The following is a 23,505-nucleotide window of genomic DNA, read 5'->3' as shown; positions in this document are numbered from 1 at the left end:
CATACCCTGTGGCACATAACAGTTACAGAATCTTGAAAAAAAATTAAAAACTACCATTTAAGAGCCCTGGAGAGCAACCAAAAGGCAGAAGCTAGAGCAGAGGTCATTCTTCAAAGATAAACTACAGGGTGCCTGGGTGGCTCAGTGGGTTAAGCCTCTGCCTTTGGCTCAGGTCATAATCTCGGGGTCCTGGAATCAAGCCCTGCATCGGGCTCTCTGCTTGGCAGGGAGCCTGCTTCCCCCTCTCTCTCTGCTACTCTGCCTACTTGTGATCTCTCTCTCTCTGTGTCAAGTAAATAAATAAAATCTTAAAAAAAAAAAAAAGATGAACTACAATGATAAAGATGTGGAAGATAGGTCCAAAATCTGTGTATTCAATTTGCTGAGCTCTCTGGCTGGCTGGCTGGCTGGCTGTTAAATTGTACATGCATGGTCTTCCCAGGGTACCCAGCAAAGGAGTAGTGGCCAGAAACAACGTAAACTGAGCAGAGATTTCAGCAGCTGCTCACCACCAAGGAGACAGCAGGGAGGTGGAGTCCAGACAAGACACATGTCTGCTACATCAAAAATTACTTTAGAGTACTTCATAAAATGAAATAAGCATCTACTACCAAAAAAAAAAAAAAAATCACTTTAGAGGAATAAAACAGAATCCTGAGACTCTGCACTGTATCACTTACAATGTCTGGTGTTCAATTAAAAATACCTACCTATGTGTTGACAGGAAAAGGTGACCCACAATAAAGAAAAAAAAGCAGTCGATGGAAATCAATACCAAGATGATCCAAATGTCACAACTGTTAGACAAGGACTTTTAAAAAGCTACTGTAAATATAACAAGGATTAAGAGGAAAATGTAAGCATAAAGAACATATAATGACTCTCTATATTACAGAGATACAGACACTAAAAAAAGGTCAGAGTGGAAATTCTAGAGTTGAAAGATATAATAACTGAAATTAAAAACCTAATGGGTAGACCTACCAGCAGGTCAAAGATGACAAGAGTCACTGAGCTTAAAGACAAATCAATAAAAATGATCAAATCTGAACATCAGAGAGAAAAATGACTAAAACAACAAAAAGAACCTCAAAGACCTGTGGGGCAAAAGGAAGCACCTCAGCTTTGTGTGATTGGAGCCCCAGGCTGAAAGGAGAAAGAGAATGGTCCAGAAAAAAAGTACTCACAGGAACACTAGCCCAAAACTTCCAAAATCAGATGAAGAGCATCAACACACAAATCTAACGGGTTTGCTAAATGCAAAGCAGGATGAGTGTTCATTCTGCCAAGATGGAAATAAAAATCTTAAAAGCAGTCAGATTAAAAAACGATGCTATAAATGCAGTACCGTATGAATGGCCGCTGACTTCTCCAGAAGATGACAGGACAAGATGTTAAAGGAATACCAGAAAAATAAAAACAAACCAATCAACCCACAAGTCAATATCCAGTAAAACTGTCAGCCAAAGGTGAAGGCAAAATAAAGGCATTTTTGGATAAAAACAGAAAGCTCATCCTCAGCCAATCAAGCTAAACAAAGTACTGAAGTTCTTCAGGCTGAAAGTATGATACCAGACAGAAACTCCAATCCAAGAAAGAAAGGAAGAGTACCCATATGGTAAAAGTGTGAGTATAAAAGGCTATTTTTTTTCTCCTTTCTTAATTTCTTCAATTGTTTGAATCAAAATTTATAATATTGTATTACCAGGTCCCTAATGGGAGTATGCGTCATCAAGTGTATGAAAACAACAGCAGAGAGAAGGAGAAGGAGTGAGTGGACGACGTTGCAGGGGCTATGGTGGTTCTTGAAAATCCTACAGAGGAATTAAAATCTAGTACTACAAAAATACTCCACTAGTCCAAAAGAAGGCAGGAAAGAATAGAGGAACGAAAACAGAGGAGATAAATGGGGAAAAAAATGCCAAAATGGCGGAATTAAGTCCAAATATAATCAATAATTATATTTAACATAAACAGAATAAAGACTTCAATTAAAAAGCAAAAACTGTCAAACTGGATACAAAAGCAAGGCGCACGTCCATGCTAATGAAAGCAGAACACTTTCAACATAGAAATATGTGCGGATTACTATCAGAGGTAATCCCTTAATAAAAGGGTCAATACAGCACAAAGATATAAACATAAAACCTTTACATGCTTAAAAGGGAAAAGATGGACTTTAAAACGTGTTTCCTCCTTAATAAGCTAGAATAATATAAGCACACTGAATTGCAGTAAATAGAAGGAAGGAAACAATAAACAGTAGATATAAATGAAAAAGAAAATAATAATGAAATCAACAAAACCAAAAAAAGAAAGTATCAATAAACTTGATAAAGCCTGAGCAAGACTGATCAAGAAAGAAAAAGGCGGGGAGAAAACACAAATTACCAACATCATAAATGAAACAGGAAAATACTACAGATCTTTCAGGTATGAAAGGGATAAGGAAGTATCTTCTTAAAGATTTTATATATTATTTGAGAGAGAGAGAGAGAGAGAGAGAGCTGAGCAGGGGTGGGGAGGGGCAGAGGGGGATCTCCACTGTGCAGGGAGCCAGATGCAGGGCTCTACCCCAAGATCCCAGGATCATGACCTGAGCCAAAGGTAGACACTTAACTAACTGAGCCACCCAGCTCCCCAAAAGGGATAAGGAAATATTATAAGCAACATTAGTCCAATATATTTAACAACTTAGATGAAATTAATAAATTCCTTGGGGGCGCCTGGGTGACTCAGTTGGTTAAGTATCTGCCTTTGGCTCAGATCCTGATACCAGGGTCCTGGGATCGAGCCCTGCATCAAGTTCGTGCTCAGCAGTGAGCCTGCTTCTCCCTCTCCCTCTGCCTGCCTCTCTGACTGCTTGTGCTCTCTCTATCTCTCTGTCAAATAAATAAATAAAACTTTTTTAAAAAGGGAATTAACAAATTCCTTAAAATACACAACTTACCCAATGACACAGATGAAATAACAAATCTGAATATTGCCGTATCTAAATTGGATTTTCTATCAAAAACCATGTCATAAAGAAAACCCTAGGGCCACAGATTTTACTGGTGAATTCTAACAAATACGTAAGGGAAAAAACAACACCAATTTTGAACAAAATCTTTCAGAAAATAGAAGAGCGGGGAATGTTTCCCAACTCGTTTTTTAAGGCCCAAATAACCCAGATTCTAAAATCGGACAAAAACATAATAGGAAAACAAAATTGCCTACAATAGTCCTCTTGAATACAGATATGAAAATCAACAACAAAATATAAGCAAATAATGGAGAAGGGAGCGTTCTTCGCGGGAGAAGATCAACTCGAACAACCAACGGGCACCACACTCGCAGGTGGCAGTCTGATGACAGCATACGGGCTCCAAGTGACTTCCCTCTTCACGTCCGGGGCAAAGGAGGACACAGAAACTGGGTGGACACCACCTCTCTCCTGAGCCGCCAGTTAGCGATGGCCAGAGGCAGAACATGCTGCAGTCTTGGGCCTCCCGCCGTGACACATGAGAACACGTGTCTTCACCTTTCTTGTCAGAGACGCGGAGCCTGAATCCAATCATGAGGAAACATCGAACAAACCCAAACTGGGAGACGTTCTACCCAAGAACTGGCCTGTGCTCTTCCAACATGTTAACGTTACAAAATTCAAAGGCTCAGGATCTGTTCTAGAAACAAGGAGACAGAAGTGTTGTGACAGCTCCGAGCATCACGTGGCCCTGGCCCGGGGCCCGGACAGATGCCAACATCTGCGCGTGAACTGTGGAGGCGATGCCAGCCCCGTATCGAAGTCCAATTTCTTGATTCTGATCAACGTGCTATGGTGTTTAAGAGAGTTTGTCCTTGTTTTCTAGGAAATACACACTGGAAAATGTGGGCCTAAAAGGGCATAATGCCTCCAATTTCCTCTCAGGTGGCTCATAGAGAAATACACACACACACAGATGTGTGTGCGTCTGCGTGTGCGCACACACGTGTGTAAGGAGAGACCGTAAGAGACTACGGGAGCGCGTGAGGAGACGGTACCCGAGACTTCAAGAGTTCGCTCCTGAACATCTCCTACAAGCTCGAAATTAAAACCAAATGAAAAATCACCCCCCAAATTTTTAAAGACCTCTCCCACTGCCCCCCCCACCAAAAGAAAAGAAGACGGAAGGAGGAGGTGGGGAAGGACTCCCCGTCTCTGCGTCTGCTCTTCCCGCTGCACCCCCGGCCCCAGCAGGACAAGGTCCCGGGTCAGCAGCTCCCACGACTCTGCTCGGACTCTGCACACAGCACACGAGAGGGAGACGCACCCTGACTGGCGGGGGAGTGTGGGGGGCGAGGGGAGGGGACTCTATCCCCACAGCACGGAAAGGCTTGCACCTTCCGAGCTCGGACGCCTCTCTCTGACCTGACTCGAGGCAGAGCCGTACCCGGTGGCGACCACAATAAACGAGCTCCCGGCTCCCGTATCCAGGGAAACAGGCGACCGAAGAGCACCCAGTGTCTCCAGCTGCCCCTCTCCGTCGGCCACACCCACATGACCTTATTACTACCCGCATAAAACAAACCCCGAATCATTAAAAGCCAGCCAGCACACCGAGTGACAAGAAATGACATCCCTGTGGCCCTGGGAACTACTCGCACGGAATGACCGCCTTTCCTCAGTCGCCTGGACTATTCTTTCACAACACATACCCACGACGTTCTTTTTAAATAAATGCACAAATAAAAATGAGCTTAAAAATAGGAATGACGACAAAAAATGAGGAAGCCTTAATGTGAAAACGTGTTGAGAGAGAAAAATAGGCTTCTGACAATTAGTTATAATCTCGGAATGCTAATGGCTTTCCTGCAAGCAAGAGGAATTATAATTGGTCTCTGGTGGCTTGTTTACGCCGTCTAGATATAATTACAGGACGCAGCGCTTCCAGTTTTTACCGATTCATTCATTCAACAACTAACATTTATTTAGTACTGGCTCTGGGCCTGGCACTGTGCTGGGTGCCGATGGCGGAGAGACACCTGTGTTCAGAAGCTCGCGCTTTGGAAGGAGAAATAAACAAGTCAAGTGCACACTTCGATTGCTAGATGACAGGAGACAGAAAGGAAGCGAGCCTTCCGAACGCACAAAGGAGGGAGTCGCGGACGTTGTCTGCCATCTGCAGAAAGATTTCACAAACTGAAATGCGCACATCTGTGAGGAAGCAGGATGTAAGACACCACCAGCCCGTGACTTACACGGCATAACTCTTATTTAAAAATGCCCAGGCCACGTCTACTTGGCTACCTTTGATTTCCCTAATCAAGTATGCGCTCGGGGTGCTGGCACCAGAATCAGCTGACTGGAACCCCTCACAAGAATGCAAAGGTGCGAGCACAGACACACATCCAGCCTAGGAAGGCAGGCCGGCTCCTCTGAGCGAGAGGCAATTCCTTTGGAGCCGCACCGTTCCGGGCGCGTGTTTACCGACAGTCGGCAGGCTGTCGCAGCCCTCACACCACGTGGCTGGAAGAGAGCCAAAACAAGCAGCACAACTGGTTCTCTCTGCCCCCATCTCCCTCCTCGCCAGTACATGGAGGTGCCCGCAGTGTCTGGGGGTCACCCACAGACCAGCTGGGAACCCTGCCCTCCTTGGGGAGCTCTCCAAACCACACATGTGGGCTGCTTCTCCTTGAGGATAGAAACCCACCCCCAACCATCCTGCCATTTCTAGCTAACGCAAACAGCACCCTCTGGGCTCCTCGACACTGGGTACCCAAGGAGTGAGACCTTCCAGGACTCCTCCCCCTTGGCCTCGGGGCTCCAGGAAAGGAACACAGGACAGCTTCCGAATCTGACCAAAGCATGCAGGGGTCAGGCACCCCAAATCCTGCTTCTGACAGGGATCTGTGGGGACAGAAGTGGTGCTCCTCCAGAAAAACCCTGAAACCTGGGTGCACCGCGGCCTGAGGAGGGTTCGAGAGTCATCATTCTTGGCAGCCACACTGGAAAGCTTACACATTCGAGTAATGATATCAGCCACTCACTTAATTTATGTGAACTAATTTGTTCTGTAGGTGATTTGTGGAGATAGCTTTATGAAGGCTTGCTATATTTTCCAAATATTTTCACCAGAAGAAGAAAAACAACAGGCAGGAGGAGGAGGAGGAGAGAAGGAATATTGTTGGCAAGAACAAAACGGCTGAAAACAAAACAAAAATCATGCAAAAACGTCTTGAGCATTATTTTTCACGGTATTATCGATCTTGAGGGATAAGATACTTGGTGGTCGGTTGTAACCTTGGAAACTTGCCTAACCAACGCTCCAACAAAGAAGAAGATCTAGCTGGCAAAGTTCACGGCTCAACTGCCAAATATTCCAACTAAATGATATTATCCAGGTTCATTTTGCAAAATAAATGTAATTTCTTATAGGGAAACTTGAAATTTATAAAAGAACCCTGGAGAATTTGAATTTTAATAATCAATTATTCTTCAGCCTGATTCATCTTATAAACGTATGGAATATGCAAAAACTTAAATTAGTTTAAAAAGCCAGCCCTGTAACTCATAGTTGAGGAAAACTTTTACATAAATGAAGAATAATTATCAAAGGCTCTGATGCTATAATACAGTTTTTCAGCTCCGTGTGCTGTTTCCTCACTTTGAAAAAGAATTCCTTTCTCCAACGTCATTCTTTTCCAACCAAGAAAACAATCCTCTCCTAGGTCTTATTGTACTCATAATGAAGGCCTATGGGTTTTTTTTAATCCTTACGTATGATTTTCCTAAAAGGCTGGAATAGTCCTGAGTCATTACTGCTGTGAGAGAAACAGAGAAGGCTGTTTTGTGCGGCACCATCTGCATGGGTCAGTGGAGGGAAGCAGCCACCGAACACAAGACGGCCGAGAATGACCTTCCTTGTGCCACAAAGGAGAAGGCCTGAGGACAAGTGGGGAGTCTGTGTCTGGGCTGATAGGTGAAAGCTCCCACTGGCTCCCACAGCAGTTACTTTGTAAATGAGGGTTCTAGAAGCAAGTAGAAAGCCCTTGACTCTACAGTCACTTTATGATGGGTACAGAATATTACAAACCCAAGGATACCACAAAGTAACTGTTAAACAGAGAAGAAATTGAGCATCTGCACTAGTCCTTTAACTGGTATGAGCAGACGCTGCCACAGAGCACGTCCTAAACTGCCGTGGACATTCTGGCCATGCCTGCACTCCTAAGAGTGGACCCTCTTATCCGCTCACAGACCTACAAAGCACCACCTTGTCCTGACCTACACACAGTCAGCCATGTCTACTGGACTTTCTTGAACGGCCCAAACACAAGCTAAAATCCTCGCCCGCACTAGACTGGGTTCTGTACTTTGGGAAACAAGGTCCGTGATCCCAGTGGGTCCAAAGACTGATTCCCTACACATCTCTGCATCTGGCCTCACCTCAGCTTCAACCACCCTGATTTCGACAACTTTGCCGTCTTAAAACAACTGGTGATCTAAGGATAAGCACGTCCAACACACGCTCAGATCCGAACTGTGAATGTTCTCGGACCAAGGCCACACTGACGGCCGCCTTGTTTAGGGGAAGTGCCGGCCGACACCAAGCACCTGTGAGACCACAAGTCACGCTCACCCCAAGCTACGGGACAGTCCACCGAGGTGCGGAGCTGTCACCACCCCCCCAGACAGACTTACGTTCGCAGCTTCTGCCTTATACTCGTCATCACCGTCCGGCGCAGAGAGCGCCAGCAGGACTGGACACACTTTGTTTTCAATATCGTGCTGGGAAACTAGATCTTGTTCCAGAAGAGTCAAGAGCACTTCCTGACTTGATTTTCTAACCTGGAAGAGGAAAAGAAGGCAAAAGGTGAAACACCAAACGAGCTGAAGTGCTCTCCAGAGCCAGACGAGCTCCCTGAGGGCAGCGCCAAGCCGGGCCGCCTCCAGACACGCGTGAACTGCACAGGGTACCCAGCCCTCCCCTTGTACTTCCTCCCCCAAGGCCTCAGAGAACACAGCTCTCTCTGCCGGGCTGGCTCCTCCCATTCCTCTCCTCTCGGGCCGAATATCCTCTTCCCCGGGTCCCCTTTCAGGTCGTGTCCCCCACCTGTCCTCCAACAATGTCCCCACTTTCCCCACACGGCCTGAACCCCGGATTTCCGCACAGACGCCCGCACACACGACCACAGAAGGCCGCGGGGCAGGGCCCAGAAAGGAGGCCCAGTGAAGCCCAGACACGAGGCCCAGTGAGGCGGGCCTCAGAAGCCTCCTCGGTCCAGAGAGTAGGGGCAAGCAAGCACCAGTCCTCAGAGGGACACCAAGAAGCTGGACAGAGAACCCATCTGGGAGCGGAGAACACAGGAAACAGCCACCCACAGAGCAAGGGGTGGGAGATGACACTGAAGCCGGGAAGAGCCCCGGGGCCCAGGCAGAGCACGCAGAGTGGCAGGTGAGCAGACGGCAGTTCCAGAAGCAGCCTCAGAGGCACTCAGACAGGGAAGCTTCCAAACAAGCGACAAGAAGAAAACGGTACTTTAGAAAGCTCGTTCTGGTAGTGGTGCTCCCAGTCAACTAGAGGCAACGAAAGGCAGGTCAGCCAGGTAGCCGCCGCGACAGCCTCGGTGGGAGGGGCAGGCAGGGAGAGGTGACGCCCCAGTGGCATCCCCAGGCTGGGGTCACAGGATGTGGTGCAGTGTCCAACCAAAGTCCCCAATAACTCCTGCATGTGCCTTACTGAGCTTTCCGGCACATGCAGGAGCAAAGAACATGCTAGAAGCAGAGCCTAGGAGGGCCAGATTCATCAGCCGCCTTGCTTCGTGACCCAATCCCAGGTGGCAGTGAGGACGCCAGTGGGTGGCAGCACAGGGAGGATGCGACAGGTGGGGGGCAGTGGTAAGGGAGGCGCCGGTCCTCAGCAGAGGACGTGGAGCAGAATGTCAAAGGCAGTCAGAAGCCTGCTGAGGACGGCAGGGTGAAGGGTAGACCGCAACATAATGTGTACCTCCAATCTTTAGAATCTCTGAATGTGACTTCTGTGGCAAAAGGGTCTCTGTGATGTGACTGGGGTCATGTTAAGGACCTGGAGGTCATCCACGGGATTACCAGGGTGACCCTAAGGACAATCTTCTAATTGTCCTACGAGAAAGGCAAGGGGAGAGGACAGACAGAAGAGGAAGAGGCCACAGGAAAACAGAGGCAGAGGCTGGGGCATTGCAGCTGGAAGCCAAGGGGGCCCACACCTCCAGAAGCTGGGAGGGGCGAGGAGCGGATTCTCCCCTGAAGCCTCCAGAATGAGTGTGACGCAGATGAGACCTTGATCTTGGACTTCCAGCCTCCACATCTGGGAGAGAATAAATGTCTCCTGTTCGAAGCCCCCCAGCTTGTGGTGCTTGGTTATGGCTGTCCCTAGGGACTGTTATAGCAAGCAAAGAAAGGGGAGAGGACGATGGGCCCAAAGATACAAGATGAGCCCTGGAGACCCGGGACAAGTCAGGGGACATTGCCTCAGGTGACCCAGGGAAGGCTGAAGGGCCAGCTGGGGTGGGGCAGGGCCAGGGCCTCCGGGGCTTACTCCAGGGCTTACTCCAGGGCATGGGGGAGCCTCAAGGGTTGGAAAGCAGAGGCGTGACAAAAGCAGACACAGCTTTTGTGAGGGTGACAGTTTAGAAGCCTCAAGTGGCTCTGAAAGCTGCGAGAGCAGGCGAGGAGCTCCTGGGCAGAGAGGCTCTGGCAGAGGCAAGGGTTCCAGCGGGTGGGGCCCAGTAAGGAGAGGGAAGGCTTGAGAGATGCTGCCAAAGAGAACTGAGGTCATCACTAGAGATGGTCCTAGAAAACCAAACATGACCCTGGGCTCTTTGCCTTAGGCCACCAATCACCAAACGCAAGAAAAGGAGAAGGAAGACTGAAGACCTGGGGTGGGTGTCTGAGCTGGGGGCCCAACATGACGCAACGGGAGGCTTCTGGAGAGTGGCCAGTGGGCGGGGCCGACTCATGAGCTCCAGGGTCTGGGGACAGCCTTGGGCATGTGGCTCTGCTCAGGCCTCCAGGAGCAGATGAGAAAACCAAAGGAATCCTGGCACTTTAAAAAAAAAAAAAAAGGTTGGTATGGGGTGGGTGGGGGGTGGCGGAGAGAACCAGACCACACCCTGGAGGGCAGGCAAGGACCCAGGCCAGGGCTGGAGCCTGGGGAAGAACACACCAGCAGGAAGGGAAGGGGCGGGGTAGGGGGGGGGGGGGGAACACTTGGGTCACCCACAGGAGACCCTGCAGTGTTTCCAGGATGCACCCCATCTGTGTCCTGCAGTCACTAGTGGGGGCTCCAGGGCCAGCAGCTGAGGGCTGAGGCTAGGCTTCGTGTCTATAGACGTGCAAGGTGACAGTCCCACCTGCCAGGGCCAGCTGTGGAGTGACACGAACTACAGACATAAAGGGCTCAGAACAGTGTGTGGGGTAGGGGCGCTTGGGGGGCTCAGTCAGTGAAGCATCTGCCTTCAGCTCAGGTCATGATCCCAGTGTCCCGGGATCGAGCCCCATGTCCAGGCTCCCTGCTCAGTGGGGCTCCTGCTCCTCCCTCCCCGTTCTTAAGGTCTTGCACATGTGTGCTCTCTCTCTCTCTCTCCCCATCTCAAACAAATAAAACCTTAAAAAAAAAAAAAAACGAAAGAACAGTGTGTGGGGTCCCGTCTCCCCCAGATGAATCCTGATTTACCGTGACTAAAATCATATGACTAGTCACCAAGAGAGGGACGTAAGAGGTAAGACGATCCCAACGCACACAGACCTAACGCTGAGTTCCAGGAGGAACAGAGAACACGTCCCCGGCACCTGTGCATCCCACCGGTGGGGGAGAAACACTAAATGTCTAGGATGCAGCCAAGAAAGGTTTCTTCAAAGACCCAAAAGTCGTTAATGGTGACAAATGGTGCAAAAAAAAATTAAGTAAAGGCAAAAAAGAAGTCACTGGATAGACAAATAAATTGTGGAAAGCGTATAAATGCAATACCATCACACAGTTAAAATGAATGACCATGAGCTCTCGGGATCAATGTAGATAGATCTTAAAAAGAGAGGGATAAAAGCAAGCAGCAGAATGGAAAGTACAGTCTGACGCCATTTATATAAGGTTTTAAAGGACCTAAAACGAGACACTCTTATTCAGGGTCACTTATGCAAGTGGTGGGACTATAAAACTCTGGATGGGAAGGACACCCTGGGGCTCAGGGTAGTGGTTTCCTACAGAAGGGGAGGGAGGGAGAAGAACGGCATGGCAAGGGCATGGCACAGTCTTAACTGGATCTGTAACCCATTCAGAAAAAATTAAATTGGTATATTACAAAAGTTTAACATTTCTTGAGTGAGTGTAGTAGATATATGGGTGTTTATTACACAATCCTCCAGTGTGATAAAAACATTTCATGGTTTTTTAAAAATCAAAACTATCTCTGAAGAAAAAAAAAAAAAAAACAGATTTCACAGTGAGAAGAGCAGAGTCCACGGCGGGACACCTCTCAGTGGCTGCAGGGGTCTACTGGCTGCCGTGCGGGGAGCCGCCGCCGGGCCGGGATCCTACACCGGGAGCCCACGCCCACCAGAAGCTGCAGAGCATGGTTCTTCAAGAAGCCTGGCAACAGGGAAGGGAGCGGCGGGGCGCTCGGGGTGGAGGCCCGGGCACAGAGGGTTGAGGGAGACGGAGGCATGATGAAAATCGAAAGAGAAAAGCCAACGAGAGAGACTAGAAAAATAAGCCAGCCTTGAGATAAGAAGATAGGAAAGAAGATGGAAAGGAAGACATCGCCCTGAAGAGGGGCTGGGACCCCCGTGTCCTGTGAGACAGAAGGCAAGTAGCTCAGGACATCTGCAGAAACGTGGTCACACTGGCAAATGGGACAGATGACGGCTGCCTCGGTTCCACAGCGCACTCCCAGAACACGAGCAGGTACCAGGCCCCGGGCTCGGTCACAGAGATCATCAAGTAAGACCCAGCTCCTAGGTCAGTGCTCAGAGTCTAACACGGGAAAGTACTAGTCATGACATCCAGAAGAGCCTAGGCAGTCCCAACACATTCACCAGATGAGCCTGGGGAAACCAGGGCGGCCTGCCAGGCTCCCGCGTAGCTCATGGTGCCCAACACACACACCTGCGCCTCAGCCCTGCGCCTCTCAAACAAAGGGGAACGAATGTGCATGCCCACACTTCACAGGGCACTTAGGGAGCGTAAACAAGATAATCCTCGCTAATCCTGGAGCCGGGTAGGTCACACCCTGCGAGCTCCAGCAGCCCAAGCTGTTAGCAGTACCAGCAACCATGGTCATGTTGTCACTATTGTGCCCGATGCTGTGGTTTCTTACCCACCACGAGTCCCCGCAAGGCGCACCGGCCCTGAAGAGTACTGATGACAGGCACAGGGAGGCCTGCGCCGCAGCTGCTCGGCCAACCTGACAGACCCACTCCGACAGGCAAAAGAATCTGAGCCTTGGCTGAATGCGGCATCCGACCTCCTCGGGGACCCTGGGCACCCCTACAAGGAGGAGGTCTGGAAGGGCTGGCCTCGGTTAAAGGGAGGCGAGATGGGCAGGAGGAGAGGAGAGGCATCTGGAAGGAGCAAGACCTCCAACATGGGTAGAAGGCACAGTTGCGGTGGCCTCACGGCAGGACCGGGACGGGCGGCCCACAAAGGAGTCAGCTATGTCTGAAGGCATTAGAGTCTGAAGGAAATATCTTTAGGAAGATAGGGCTCTGCCATATTTCTGTGTTTAAAGGTGACAGGAATGGAGAAGAATTCTGTTTATTATGGAAACAAAGGACACCTGGCAAGGTCCAGCTGGGCGTGGGGGGCAGGAGAAGGGAGGATACTGATGGCCCCTGGCTGGGCTCCAGGGAACCGAAGGGAGTATGCGGCAGATCCACTTGTTGAGAGAGCGGATGAAGACAGAAGGCCTCTATTTTCTCACTGAAGCAAAAGGCAAGGTCACCGGTTTGGTGCACGACAGGCCAAGATGGAGAGGCTTGATGACGGTGGCAAAGGTCTGCAAGAGCTGCCTTGGATAATGTAAGACCAGCTGAGGAGGGACGAATGGAAGGGTCGGCAGGCAACACTGCGAGTCCGGCTGCAATCAGAATCCATAAATCTGCGGTGGCAGCAGCCCCCAACCCCCCCTCCCCACCAACCTGGCCTCCGGGACGTGGGAGTCTGTGGGCTGTGAATGGGCCGGCAGGCGGAGGCACCGTCAAAAGGACAAAAATCAGGGGTGCGGATGGGGAGGCTGCCAGAAAGGGAAGGCTGAGGGAGGGGGCAGCCAAAGCGGAAAAGGAAATGAAGGCAGGAGGACACGGGTAGGAGGGAGCCACAGGCCTCTGGGACCAGAAGGCTCAGGGTGGTGGCAGAGCAAGGAGAGACAGGAGAGAGCCCAGGGCCCAAATCACAGTTCCAGCCTCTCCCCTTCTGGAACCAAATAAATGGCAATGATATATGTAAAAGGTCAAGGAAATGTCAAGTTCTTTGACCCAGTGCAATCTCATCTTCAAGAACACATCCAAAGGAAAAAGAACGGCCAGTGGAAGAACACAACCACCGCCGTTACAATGCGCAGCGCGTCCACTGCCCCGAAAGGCCGAACGAAAGCGGAGCTTTCAACACAAGTAAAAATACGAAGATTATGAAGACGTACAACGTCTACTGCACGCCGGTGAGCTTTCTGGGGCAGGAAATCTGTCCTACTCATGTCTTTATCCCCGGCACAAAGCACCACACTTGGCCGGTAACAGGCATTCAGAAGCCGCCGGAGTAAATGAATGAATGGGAGACACTGCGTCCCATTATGATTAGACGCACGCAGGACAAAATGGAAGCACCTGAGGAAGAAAATGCAAAAATAATCTAAAGACTGGCATTAGGAGAGCAGAAACAGAAGGACTTTCCTCCTTATCTGAACACTACATTCAATCACGTCACGGGGTAACACTTACAGCATTTGCTTTTTAAAAATGCTCAGATTGAGAGAGACAAGCTGAAACTGCAGAACTTCTTGGAAACAATAATGAAAACTTGGCATATCGTTAAAAATTATAAATACAGGGGCACCGGGGTAGCTCAGTTAAACATTCAAATCCTGATTTCAGCTCCAATCATGACCTCAGGGTCGTGAAATTGAGCCCCACATCCCACTCTGTGCTGGCTGTGGAGCCTGCTTGGGATTCTCTCTCTCTCCCTCTCCCTTTTCTCCTCCCCCTGCATCATGCTCTCTCCCATTCTCTCTCTCTCTAGGAAAAAAAAAAATTATAAATACAAGGTTTGCCTTTGTGCAAATCCATTCCCACAGTAACTCACACAAATGGAAAGGCTGCAAAGGCGACTTGTGGCAACGATTTTAAAGTGACAAAAGAGTAGAAATAACCCAAATGTCTATGAGCAAGCTTCACTACCTCTCCCCAGCGAGTACCCTGCTGCTGGGAAAAGGGATGAGGAAGCATTGCCTTGCCTGCTTGGGACTGATCTGCAGAATACCCCGGACAGCAGGGGAAAGCGAGGGACAGGGCATCATGAGCAGCGCACCACGTGAACCTGAGAAAGTGACAAGGGGGTGCAGGACACAAGGACACGTACATAAGGCTTCAAGTTATCCGTGCATATTTTTTAAAGGGAAGAATAAACCAAAACCCGGGAAAAATGGCGATCTATAGGGGAGGGAGGGAACAGACAGGGGAGGCAGGGATGGAAGTCAGATTTTTCTTTTCTTTTCTTTTTTAGAAGATTGCATCTATGTATTTTAGGGGAGGGAGAGGGAGAGAGAAAGAGTCTCAAGCACACTCCGCACAGAGCACGCGGTGCCCGCCGCGGGGCTCAGTCTCACAGTCCTGAGACCATGACCTGAGCTGAAACCGAGGGCCGGACATTTAACCCACTGAACCCCCCCAGGGATCCCTGGAAGTCAGATTTTTCTGAATGTACTTTAACAGTTTTGACTTGGAATTATGTAAAAACATTTTAAATAATTATAAGTCTAAATTAAATCAAAATGTAAAAGCTAAAGCAATTTCTAAAAATAAAAAATAAATGAGTCTCACTGTGGATCAAGTTGGCAGCTTAGGCACAAAGAGAAGGGTTAATACAAGTGACTTTGAAACACAATCTCATTAATATTAATGTTAATATGACTGTGCATCTCTAGTGGGAGACAGCCCAAAAACAGAAAGAACGTCAAAGAAATCCCAAACTATATTCAGTTATCCTACTGTACTCTTAGTAATCATACTGTCAGCAATCATACTGGTATTTTTATTTTGGACACACACACAGAGACACATTAATGCCCTTATGAAGCAAGATTTATACTATGTAAAAATAAAAAGTTATGAATATAAAATCAAATTAAGTAAAAGCTCTACAATCCTCAATGCGATTTTGGAAATACCAGTGCAAACTCTTGGCGAGGAATTCTGTAACGAACAGATAAGGCCGACATAACCCAAACACAACCCAGCCCTCACACAGCTTTTATGCTTCCTGATCTGATGCAGCAAGAAAACACAACAGCACCAAGAAAGGATTCTCACTGTACTATACAAAACTCTGAACCTGACCACACCTCTAGACTTAACTAGCAGTTCAGAGGAAATACTGGGAACAGAGGAACATTTCAAACCACACTATGGGGATGTGATCGGCCAGATCCCAAATGCGGGGACTCCTACAAACTAATGACCTAGTTTCCTAGAGCAAGGGAGTAAACAGAGGGATGAACAATTATAAATTAAGAGAGATTTAAAAGGTACATCAACCAAATCCAGTATGTGGACCTCATGTGCATTCTGATTTAAAGAGACTGCCTGTAAACAACCAGATTTCTGAGAAAACTGGAAAAATTTCAACGACTCAAGATTAAATGATACTAAGGATCTATTGATAATTTTTATCCATGGGATACTGGGATTGCTATTATGTATTTTAAAAAGTGTCTGTACTTCTCAGAGAGAAATACTAAAGCATTTACAGCTACAACGACATGGTATCTGGGAAATGCTTTTATCCGGGTTGGATTAACTCAAGATAAATGAAAACAGACCGGTCGAATGTTAATGACTGTCGACTCTGGGTGTATTCATTCAGACATGGACATTCATTCTAACAGTCTCTCTACTTCCCTGTGTTTGAAAATTTCCATAAGAAAAGGTTAAAAAAAAAATAAGAAAGAAATCTCTCATGATACTAAGAGTGAATGCTGTCTGTCTGCCTGCGTAACTGAGGAACCCGGCACAAACAGATCTTTTGTTCTCGAATTGCTTAACTCTGAGAAGCTGTTCTCGGAATTAAGGATCTCAGCTAAAATGAGACTAAGGGGAATTTGCTGCACAGATCTTCAGGTCCCAGTTTTTCCCACCTGGTTGTTGGGATCCGTGAGGTACCTCACTACAATCGGGGAGAGATATTCAGAGAGCACCACGGGAAAATCCGATCTGCTTTCTTGTAAAAAAACAGCAATAGGAGGAATCTGCTCCATCAGCTCAGACCGCACCGTGGGCTCTGCAGCAATAAAAAATCGGAAAAGAATTATATGAGAATAAGCCAAGCACCTTACAGAGTATAGAGGGATAGTTTCTAGCTTTTCTTACTAAAATACTTCATCAAGGAAATTAGACAAATGCAGTTTAAAAATCATTTCCCATTTAGAGTATTTATGCTACAGACAGGCTTAAAAAGCTAATAAGCTATCTGGCAATATAAAAACATAAAAGGAAGAGAGAATGACAACTCTATTATAACAAGCCATATATAAATCGAGGAGAGAGCAAGAAGTCTGCGTGCTGGGCCAGCGTCCAAAAGCCATTACAACTAATGGCATATATGCCAGACCTATGGGTTGTGCTTATTTAAATTCCAGCCAGAATGTATACATTATAAATAATTCTTTCATAAATGCACTCCCCCACAATCCCCGCATCCCAATTATTTCTAAGGCAAAGCATTAAACAAAAGAGCGGCTCTAGCTCCAATACACCACATTAAATTTAACACAAATATATAATTGCTTCAGCACTGTAAATGGTGACTCATTTACAAAGAGAATCCATTTAAGGACTCAAAACATCCACTCGGGCCTTCTAAAAGCATTGTGTCATATTCATATGAATATTTTAAATGAATACGGGAGCTATGCGGAAGGCTTATTTTTCTATTTGCAGTTAAAATGATCAAATTCTAAAGCAAGCGTAAGATTCCCAAAACTTTCTGAAGCTGTTCACCAATCATTACAAATCGAAGGCGGGGGGCGGGGGCGTGTGTGAGGGCAGCAGGCAGCTCTCTGTATAAGCAGCCCCCCAAAATGCTCATCTCCCCCCTCTTTCCTATGTGTGTAGGGGAGGAGAGCAGGGGAGGGACATCTTCCTGTCTCCCGCACAGCGGTGCGCTTCTCTCCCAGGACAGCAATCATGGAGAGGTAGAAAGAGAAAGAAAAATCAAGATTAGCCTACAAAGATCATAGATGAGGGAAACTAATGACTGGGCTTGTTCTAATCCAAAGGACTTCTTTTGATTTGGTATTTCTTAGCAACCAACAGGCTGGCAAAACTCATGAACTACAAAGGCCTTAACTGCCGGCATAGATAGCATTCATGGCCATTAGTCATTCTAATTTTCTAAAACTAAGGATAATTTGATCCCAAATAAGACACCCATTCTTCAAGACAAAACCCATTCGTGCTTAGACACTGCTTAAAATGTATTGATGAACACCCCAGGTTTTCTTTTTAACTCACTATCATTGGTTATACATAATTTCTTGGAAATACACAAGTAAAAAATAAAAGTATACAACCCTCGTACAAACCTGAGTCTTCTGCCAATCGGACCACCATCTCCATTACCGTTAAGAAGTCCTCCTCATTGTTACTGAAGTCCCGGAGGACATCGAGCAGCCCTCTGGCAATAATCTGACTGTGAAGACAAGAAATGATCCACAGTTACACGGGCAACACGGACCGCCACTGTGCTAATTACGAGCATCATGTTAAGAGCAGGTAATAAAATCAGGGAACAAAGGAAAGTCAGCAACTTCTGTCCAGGGGGAGGAGAGGTCATCAGGGAACCCAGAGATGGTTGGTACAACGTCAGTCACCATCCTACAGGAGCCAGACTCATACCCTCCAGCCTGATGGTCACTGGAGGTTGAAACTATCCACTTGGAACTAGAGAAAACCCTTTTTCTCCATTTCTGATTGATTCTTCAGACCCAGATAAGACTCAGACAGTGGGAGGGGATCAAGTGACGAAAACTGCAGAAGGAAAAGGTCCAAAGAGGCATCCTGATGGCCACCTCAATCTCAAATGGCCTCTACCCACTAGATGTCAGAAAATTCCCCTGGTTGCCCCTCACCCCACGACAGGACAACTAAAAATGTCTCTAGACATTGCCACAGGTCCACTGGGAGCAAAATCAACCCTGGTCGGGAACCATCTCATTAGAAGATTAAAGGTGCAAAGGGAAACCTTTGTATTAGCTTTGCAACTTTTCTATCAATCTAAAATTGCTTCAAAATAAACTTTAAAGACAAAAGAAAACCAAAGGCCAAAAGAATAAATAAGAAGTCAAGAAGAGGTACTACCATACCCACTAGAAGAACTAAAATTATGGGGCACCTGGCTGGCTCAGTAGGTGGAGCATCTGACTTTTGATCTCAGAGTCATGATTTCGAGCCCCACATTGGGCGTGGAGCCTAATTAAAATAAAATCTTAAAAAAGAAAAATAACTAAAATGATAATAATACCTATGCTGGTAAAGATATCAGACAATAGGAACCCACAGACATTGTTGGCAGGAATGCAAAATAGCACCGTAATTTAGAAAACAGCTGGCAGTTTCTCAGGAAGCTAAGTATACATTTATCATTCAACCAAGCAATTCCCTCTTAGGTATCTACCCAAGTGGAATGAAAACTTTTGTCCACACACAGACTGGTACACAAATGTTCATATTAGCATGATGCACAACAGCCTCGAAATGAAAAAGGACTCCATGTACCTCGACTGGGGAGCACAGACACAGGTCGCCAACTATACAGAAAATGGAATATGACTCAGCACTAAAAGGGAACCCTACGGGTAACAACGGGGATGCATTTCAAATGTATTTTACTAAGAAAAAGAAGCCACAGAGAAAAGACAACATACCAGAGGATTCCATTTATATGAAATTCTAGAAGAGGCAAAACCTTAGCCTCCAGAAACAAATCTATAGTTGCCTGGTCCACAGTGAGGAGGGAGCAAGGGGCTGCTGGCAAAGGGATGAACAAGGAAACAAGGGAACTACGGCAAGTTCAAATGTGACTGCCGCTGAGGGCCTCATGGCTGTTTACATCTACAGAAACTCATCTCACCAGATGCTTTAGATGGGTGAATTTCACCGCATGAAAAATATGCCTCAGTAAAGCTGTTTTAAACAAAGACATTAATGAGGGGAAAAAAATCAGAGCGATCAGCAGTGGCTTAGAGTGGTGGCCTAGAGGCCTCAGGGCACAATGGGGGGGGGGGCGGCACTCCTGAAAGGCTTCTTGGAACAAATGGAGAGGAGGCCCTGCCTGCCTCCGCCTGCTCCTCTGAGCCTCTGACAACCCAGGGACAAGACGAATCATTTCTGGCTATGCATGAGAATCGGCTGAAGTAAAAAACCCACCTTGATTTGCAGGAAGACTAGAAATGTGGAATTCAGAAAGGTAGTCTTTTCGACCCAGCACACCACAGGAAGAAATCCATCAACCCAAGACTGTCCGCGGAGAGACTTATACCACCCCTGGGATGAAAGGTCGAGATGTGGCAGCCAGGAGGTTTGGGAAAGACGAAAACAGACACTATAAAGTCCCTGATTACATTTCACTGGACCACATTCAGGTCGGCCTCCCCTGGGAAATCAAGCAACTAAGATCCCCAATCTGCTGGTAGGGCCAGAGAATGGATAGACAGATCTGCATCCAGCCTCAAGTGGTCACCAGGGACCTGCCCTCTTAAAGGAAAGTGAGGAGAGGGGTAAGAGAGGGCCCCTGAAGCAGGGAGGGACGAATCCCCCACAGTGAACACAGAATGGGAGAGAGCTGAAGACAGAAATCGCTGCTTTGGCGCCCACACTCTGGAACACCTGGCTGCTTCCTGAAGTGTCCTGGAGAGGCCACAGCGGATGAGCAGAGTCCAGAAGCTTCAGCTTCAGTACTTCTCACTGTCGGCTATGCTAATGAGAAGAAAGAAGGGAGAGCGGCTGCGCGTGACTGAGAAAAGCATTAGAAAGGCCACACGAGATCACGCACGGGAAGCTCATAGCATGGTCCGTGGCCCACGGTAAGCCCCGTGGCATGTCAGCCATCAGCACTACAATATAAGCCAAGAACTGCAATCCAAATGTCTACCCGACAGGGGGGCTTCAATAAATTACATCCGTGTAACAGTGTTCTACAGAGAAGCACCTGTAGATATGCTCTTAGAAAGATGCTCCTGAAAATTCATGTAAATGAAAAAACATGGTGAAGAATTTTCTATGCAGTATGAGCCCATTTCTTAACTCAAATTATACTAATGCATATATGTGCAATACATGGGGTCGTATATACATACACTCATGCAGGGAAAAGTCTGGAAGCACGCATTACCCTAGACTATAGTGCAGGAAGAAAGGAAACTCTCACTATTTAAATTCTGAAATTGCTAAATGTTTCAAGTATGGGTTATTTTGTGAACTTTTTAAAGTATAAAGAGGATGGTTCAATTTTACATGGCAATGTTCCCTGGAAATCTTACCACGGAAGTTCCCCCTTGTGTCTTTGTCCCTTCCTTCCCTCACCCACTCGCGCAGTCATTATCATGAGTTTAGCCCAATTAAGTAGCCCTAGACTCAGGGCGAGAGATGAGCAAGTTCCAGAGCCTGCCCTGAAGGGCACAGTTTAGAGCGTGACGTAGGCAAGAAAATTGAAGATGACGAACAGTGACAAGAGACTTAAGAAAGAGAAAATGTGGGGAAGCGAAGTGTGAGGATGAGCAGGAAGCGGGCAGAAGGACGGGGGTGGGGGAGGACATCGGACCTAGACGCGGGAATGATCAGACAAGTGCTTTAAGATAAGTGTGATTAATACGCTGAAGGTCTCTTGGAAGAGGCGGGCAAGCCTGGGCAGTTAAGGAATACAGGAACGCTCTGTACTTTCTGCTCAATTTTTCTTGAAACCCAAAATCGCTCTCAAAATTAAAGTTTATTAATTAAATTTTTAAAAAATGAAAGTGAAATAAAGATCATTTCAGACAAAAGTGTGAAAATTCACAGAGAGCAGTCTTTGCTATCAAGAATTGTTAAAGAAGTCCTTGCAGCAAAAGGATGCTGGGTGAAAATGGACATTTTGCAAAAAGAAATGAAAAGCACGAAAATGGTATAAATGATGGTAAATATAAAAACCATTTCTGTCATTTTAATCGCTTTAAAAGATAGCTGCATATCTTTAGGAGATAAAGTAACAAGGTACCATGGGATGTATAACGTGAGTGGAAGTAAAATGCAGAAAAACAACAGCACAGAAGATGGGGAAAGAGGCCACAGAAGTCCAAGGAAGCGTGCTCTGCACTCCTGGCACGTTCTCACACTGTACCCTGCGCTGTACACACAGTGGCATCTTCTCATTTGAATATATGTTGTAATAAATTAGAGAAGCATATTGTAATCCCTAGAACAATAACAATTTTTTAAAGGGGACATAACTAATAAGCCATAGTGAAGATACACTGAATCCTAAAAAAAGAAAAACAAAGTCCATGGGACAAAAAAAGTGATACCTTTCTTTCAAATAATGAAATAATGAGTAATATGAATACAATGAAATAATAATGAAACAATGAAAAATATGAGTAACAATGAAATAAAAATAGCAAGAGGAGTTGAGTCAATAGAAAACAAACAGCAAGATGGTAGGTGCAAACCAAACCATATCAACAGTCGCTTCAAACACGCATGATACAGACATTAAAATGAAAAGGCAGAGATTGTGCAAGGGTAAAAAAAGCAAGACCCAATTCTATGCCTTCTATAATAACCACATTTTAAATGTAAGACATGGACAGGTTAAAAGTAAAAGTATAGACAGATTACAGTCAGTAATCAAAAGAAAACTGAGTATGTATATTAAATTCAGACAGCAAGCTTCAGAGAAGGAATGGTACTAGGGACAAAGAGGGACATTACACAGATACAGACAGATCAATTCATTCAAGAAAACAGAAAAATACGAAACATATATGCACCCAAGTTCAAAATATACAAAATAAACTGTTAGAATTGGAAAATAGAAAAATCCAAAATTATAGTTGGAGATTCCAACATTCCTCTTTCAGTAAGTGACAGAACAAGTAGACAAAAAATAAGAAAACAGAAGAGCCGAACAATGTTCTCAGCCAACTTATCTTAACTGACATTTGTAAGATACCTTACCCAAAAATACTGGATGCACATTCCCTCCAATTGTGCCTGGAACATTCACTTCCATAAAACAATTCCAAAAAATTAAAAAGAAGAGAAATAATACAAAGTATGTTCTCTGACCACAGAAGACTTAAACTCAGATTAAAATAACAGAAAGATAACTGGCAAATGCTCCAATATTTAGAAATTTAAAAACTACTTCTAAATAACTCATTGGTCAAAGGAGAAATCATTATAGACATTAATAATACTTTATACTGAAAGGTAATAAAAATATTAATATCAGAATGTGGAGATGCACTTAACATAACACAGAAGTACTCACAGACTTAACAGCAATCTTACAATTTAAAATGCAGATGTTATTTTTAAAAGGCAAAAAAAATAGTTAAACATACCTCACGAGAAGAAAAAGAACGCAACTGATTTCCCATTGAAAAAAGGAAATAATACAAATTAAGAGCAGAAATTACTGAACTAGAAAATAAACAGAGCAGAGACTATCAAAGCCAAGTTAAAAACTTGACTCTTTAACAGAAATAATGTACTCGATAATCCTCTGGTAAAAATTATCAGGGGGAAACAAAAGAAAAGGCACCAGTAACCAATAACAGAGTAGAAAATGGGGCGATACTACAGATTGCACAGACAATAAAAAGAGAATTGCCATTTTCCAAAACATAATGACATAACGGATCTAAGCAATGATGATTTGTGACCACTAAAGTCATGAGAAGAAAGGCTGGTGGAGAATTTTATAATGAAAGAATCCAACACCTGCGCCCACTGCTCAGTATGAACATCTCCAAAAGTGGGAGACCCAGACATTGTTTCCTGATGTTTTGTAATGAGAACCATACAAAACAACACAAGAAGTATTGTTTAAAAAAAAAAAAAAATCAAAGCCGAATCTAATCAAGTCTCCAAGTGTAACTTTTCAGTTTATAGAAAACACAAAGAACAAAGGATTATGTTAAATTACACCATGAGAATAACAGCCACCGAATCCAGAATGTGGAAAATTCTACAGTATTAGTGACCCCTTCAACAAATAGACGATATAGAGAGAAGATGAGATAGGGAGAATCAATTAGGGA

At 45.9% G+C, this 23,505-nt stretch overlaps 1 protein-coding gene across 1 annotated transcript in view; it reads right to left on the bottom strand.

The window, feature by feature from the left end:
• Positions 1 to 23,505, bottom strand: part of LOC116880098 (serine/threonine-protein phosphatase 4 regulatory subunit 1-like) — a 79,878-nt gene that overhangs the window by 22,782 nt on the left and 33,591 nt on the right. Inside the window, exons 4-6 of the mRNA XM_032878907.1 lie at positions 17,791 to 17,897; positions 16,345 to 16,487; positions 7,664 to 7,810 (exon numbers count right to left, since the gene is read on the bottom strand). Coding sequence (XP_032734798.1) covers positions 7,664 to 7,810; positions 16,345 to 16,487; positions 17,791 to 17,897 — 397 coding nt within the window. The remainder of the gene's footprint in view (positions 1 to 7,663; positions 7,811 to 16,344; positions 16,488 to 17,790; positions 17,898 to 23,505) is intronic.

The sequence above is a fragment of the Lontra canadensis genome, unplaced genomic scaffold (genome assembly GCF_010015895.1).
Source record: "Lontra canadensis isolate GAN:19392208 unplaced genomic scaffold, GSC_riverotter_1.0 scaffold65, whole genome shotgun sequence".
Classification (NCBI taxonomy): domain Eukaryota; kingdom Metazoa; phylum Chordata; class Mammalia; order Carnivora; family Mustelidae; genus Lontra; species Lontra canadensis.
Note: the sequence above shows the minus strand (reverse complement) of the source record. Positions and strands in the feature narration are given on the sequence as shown.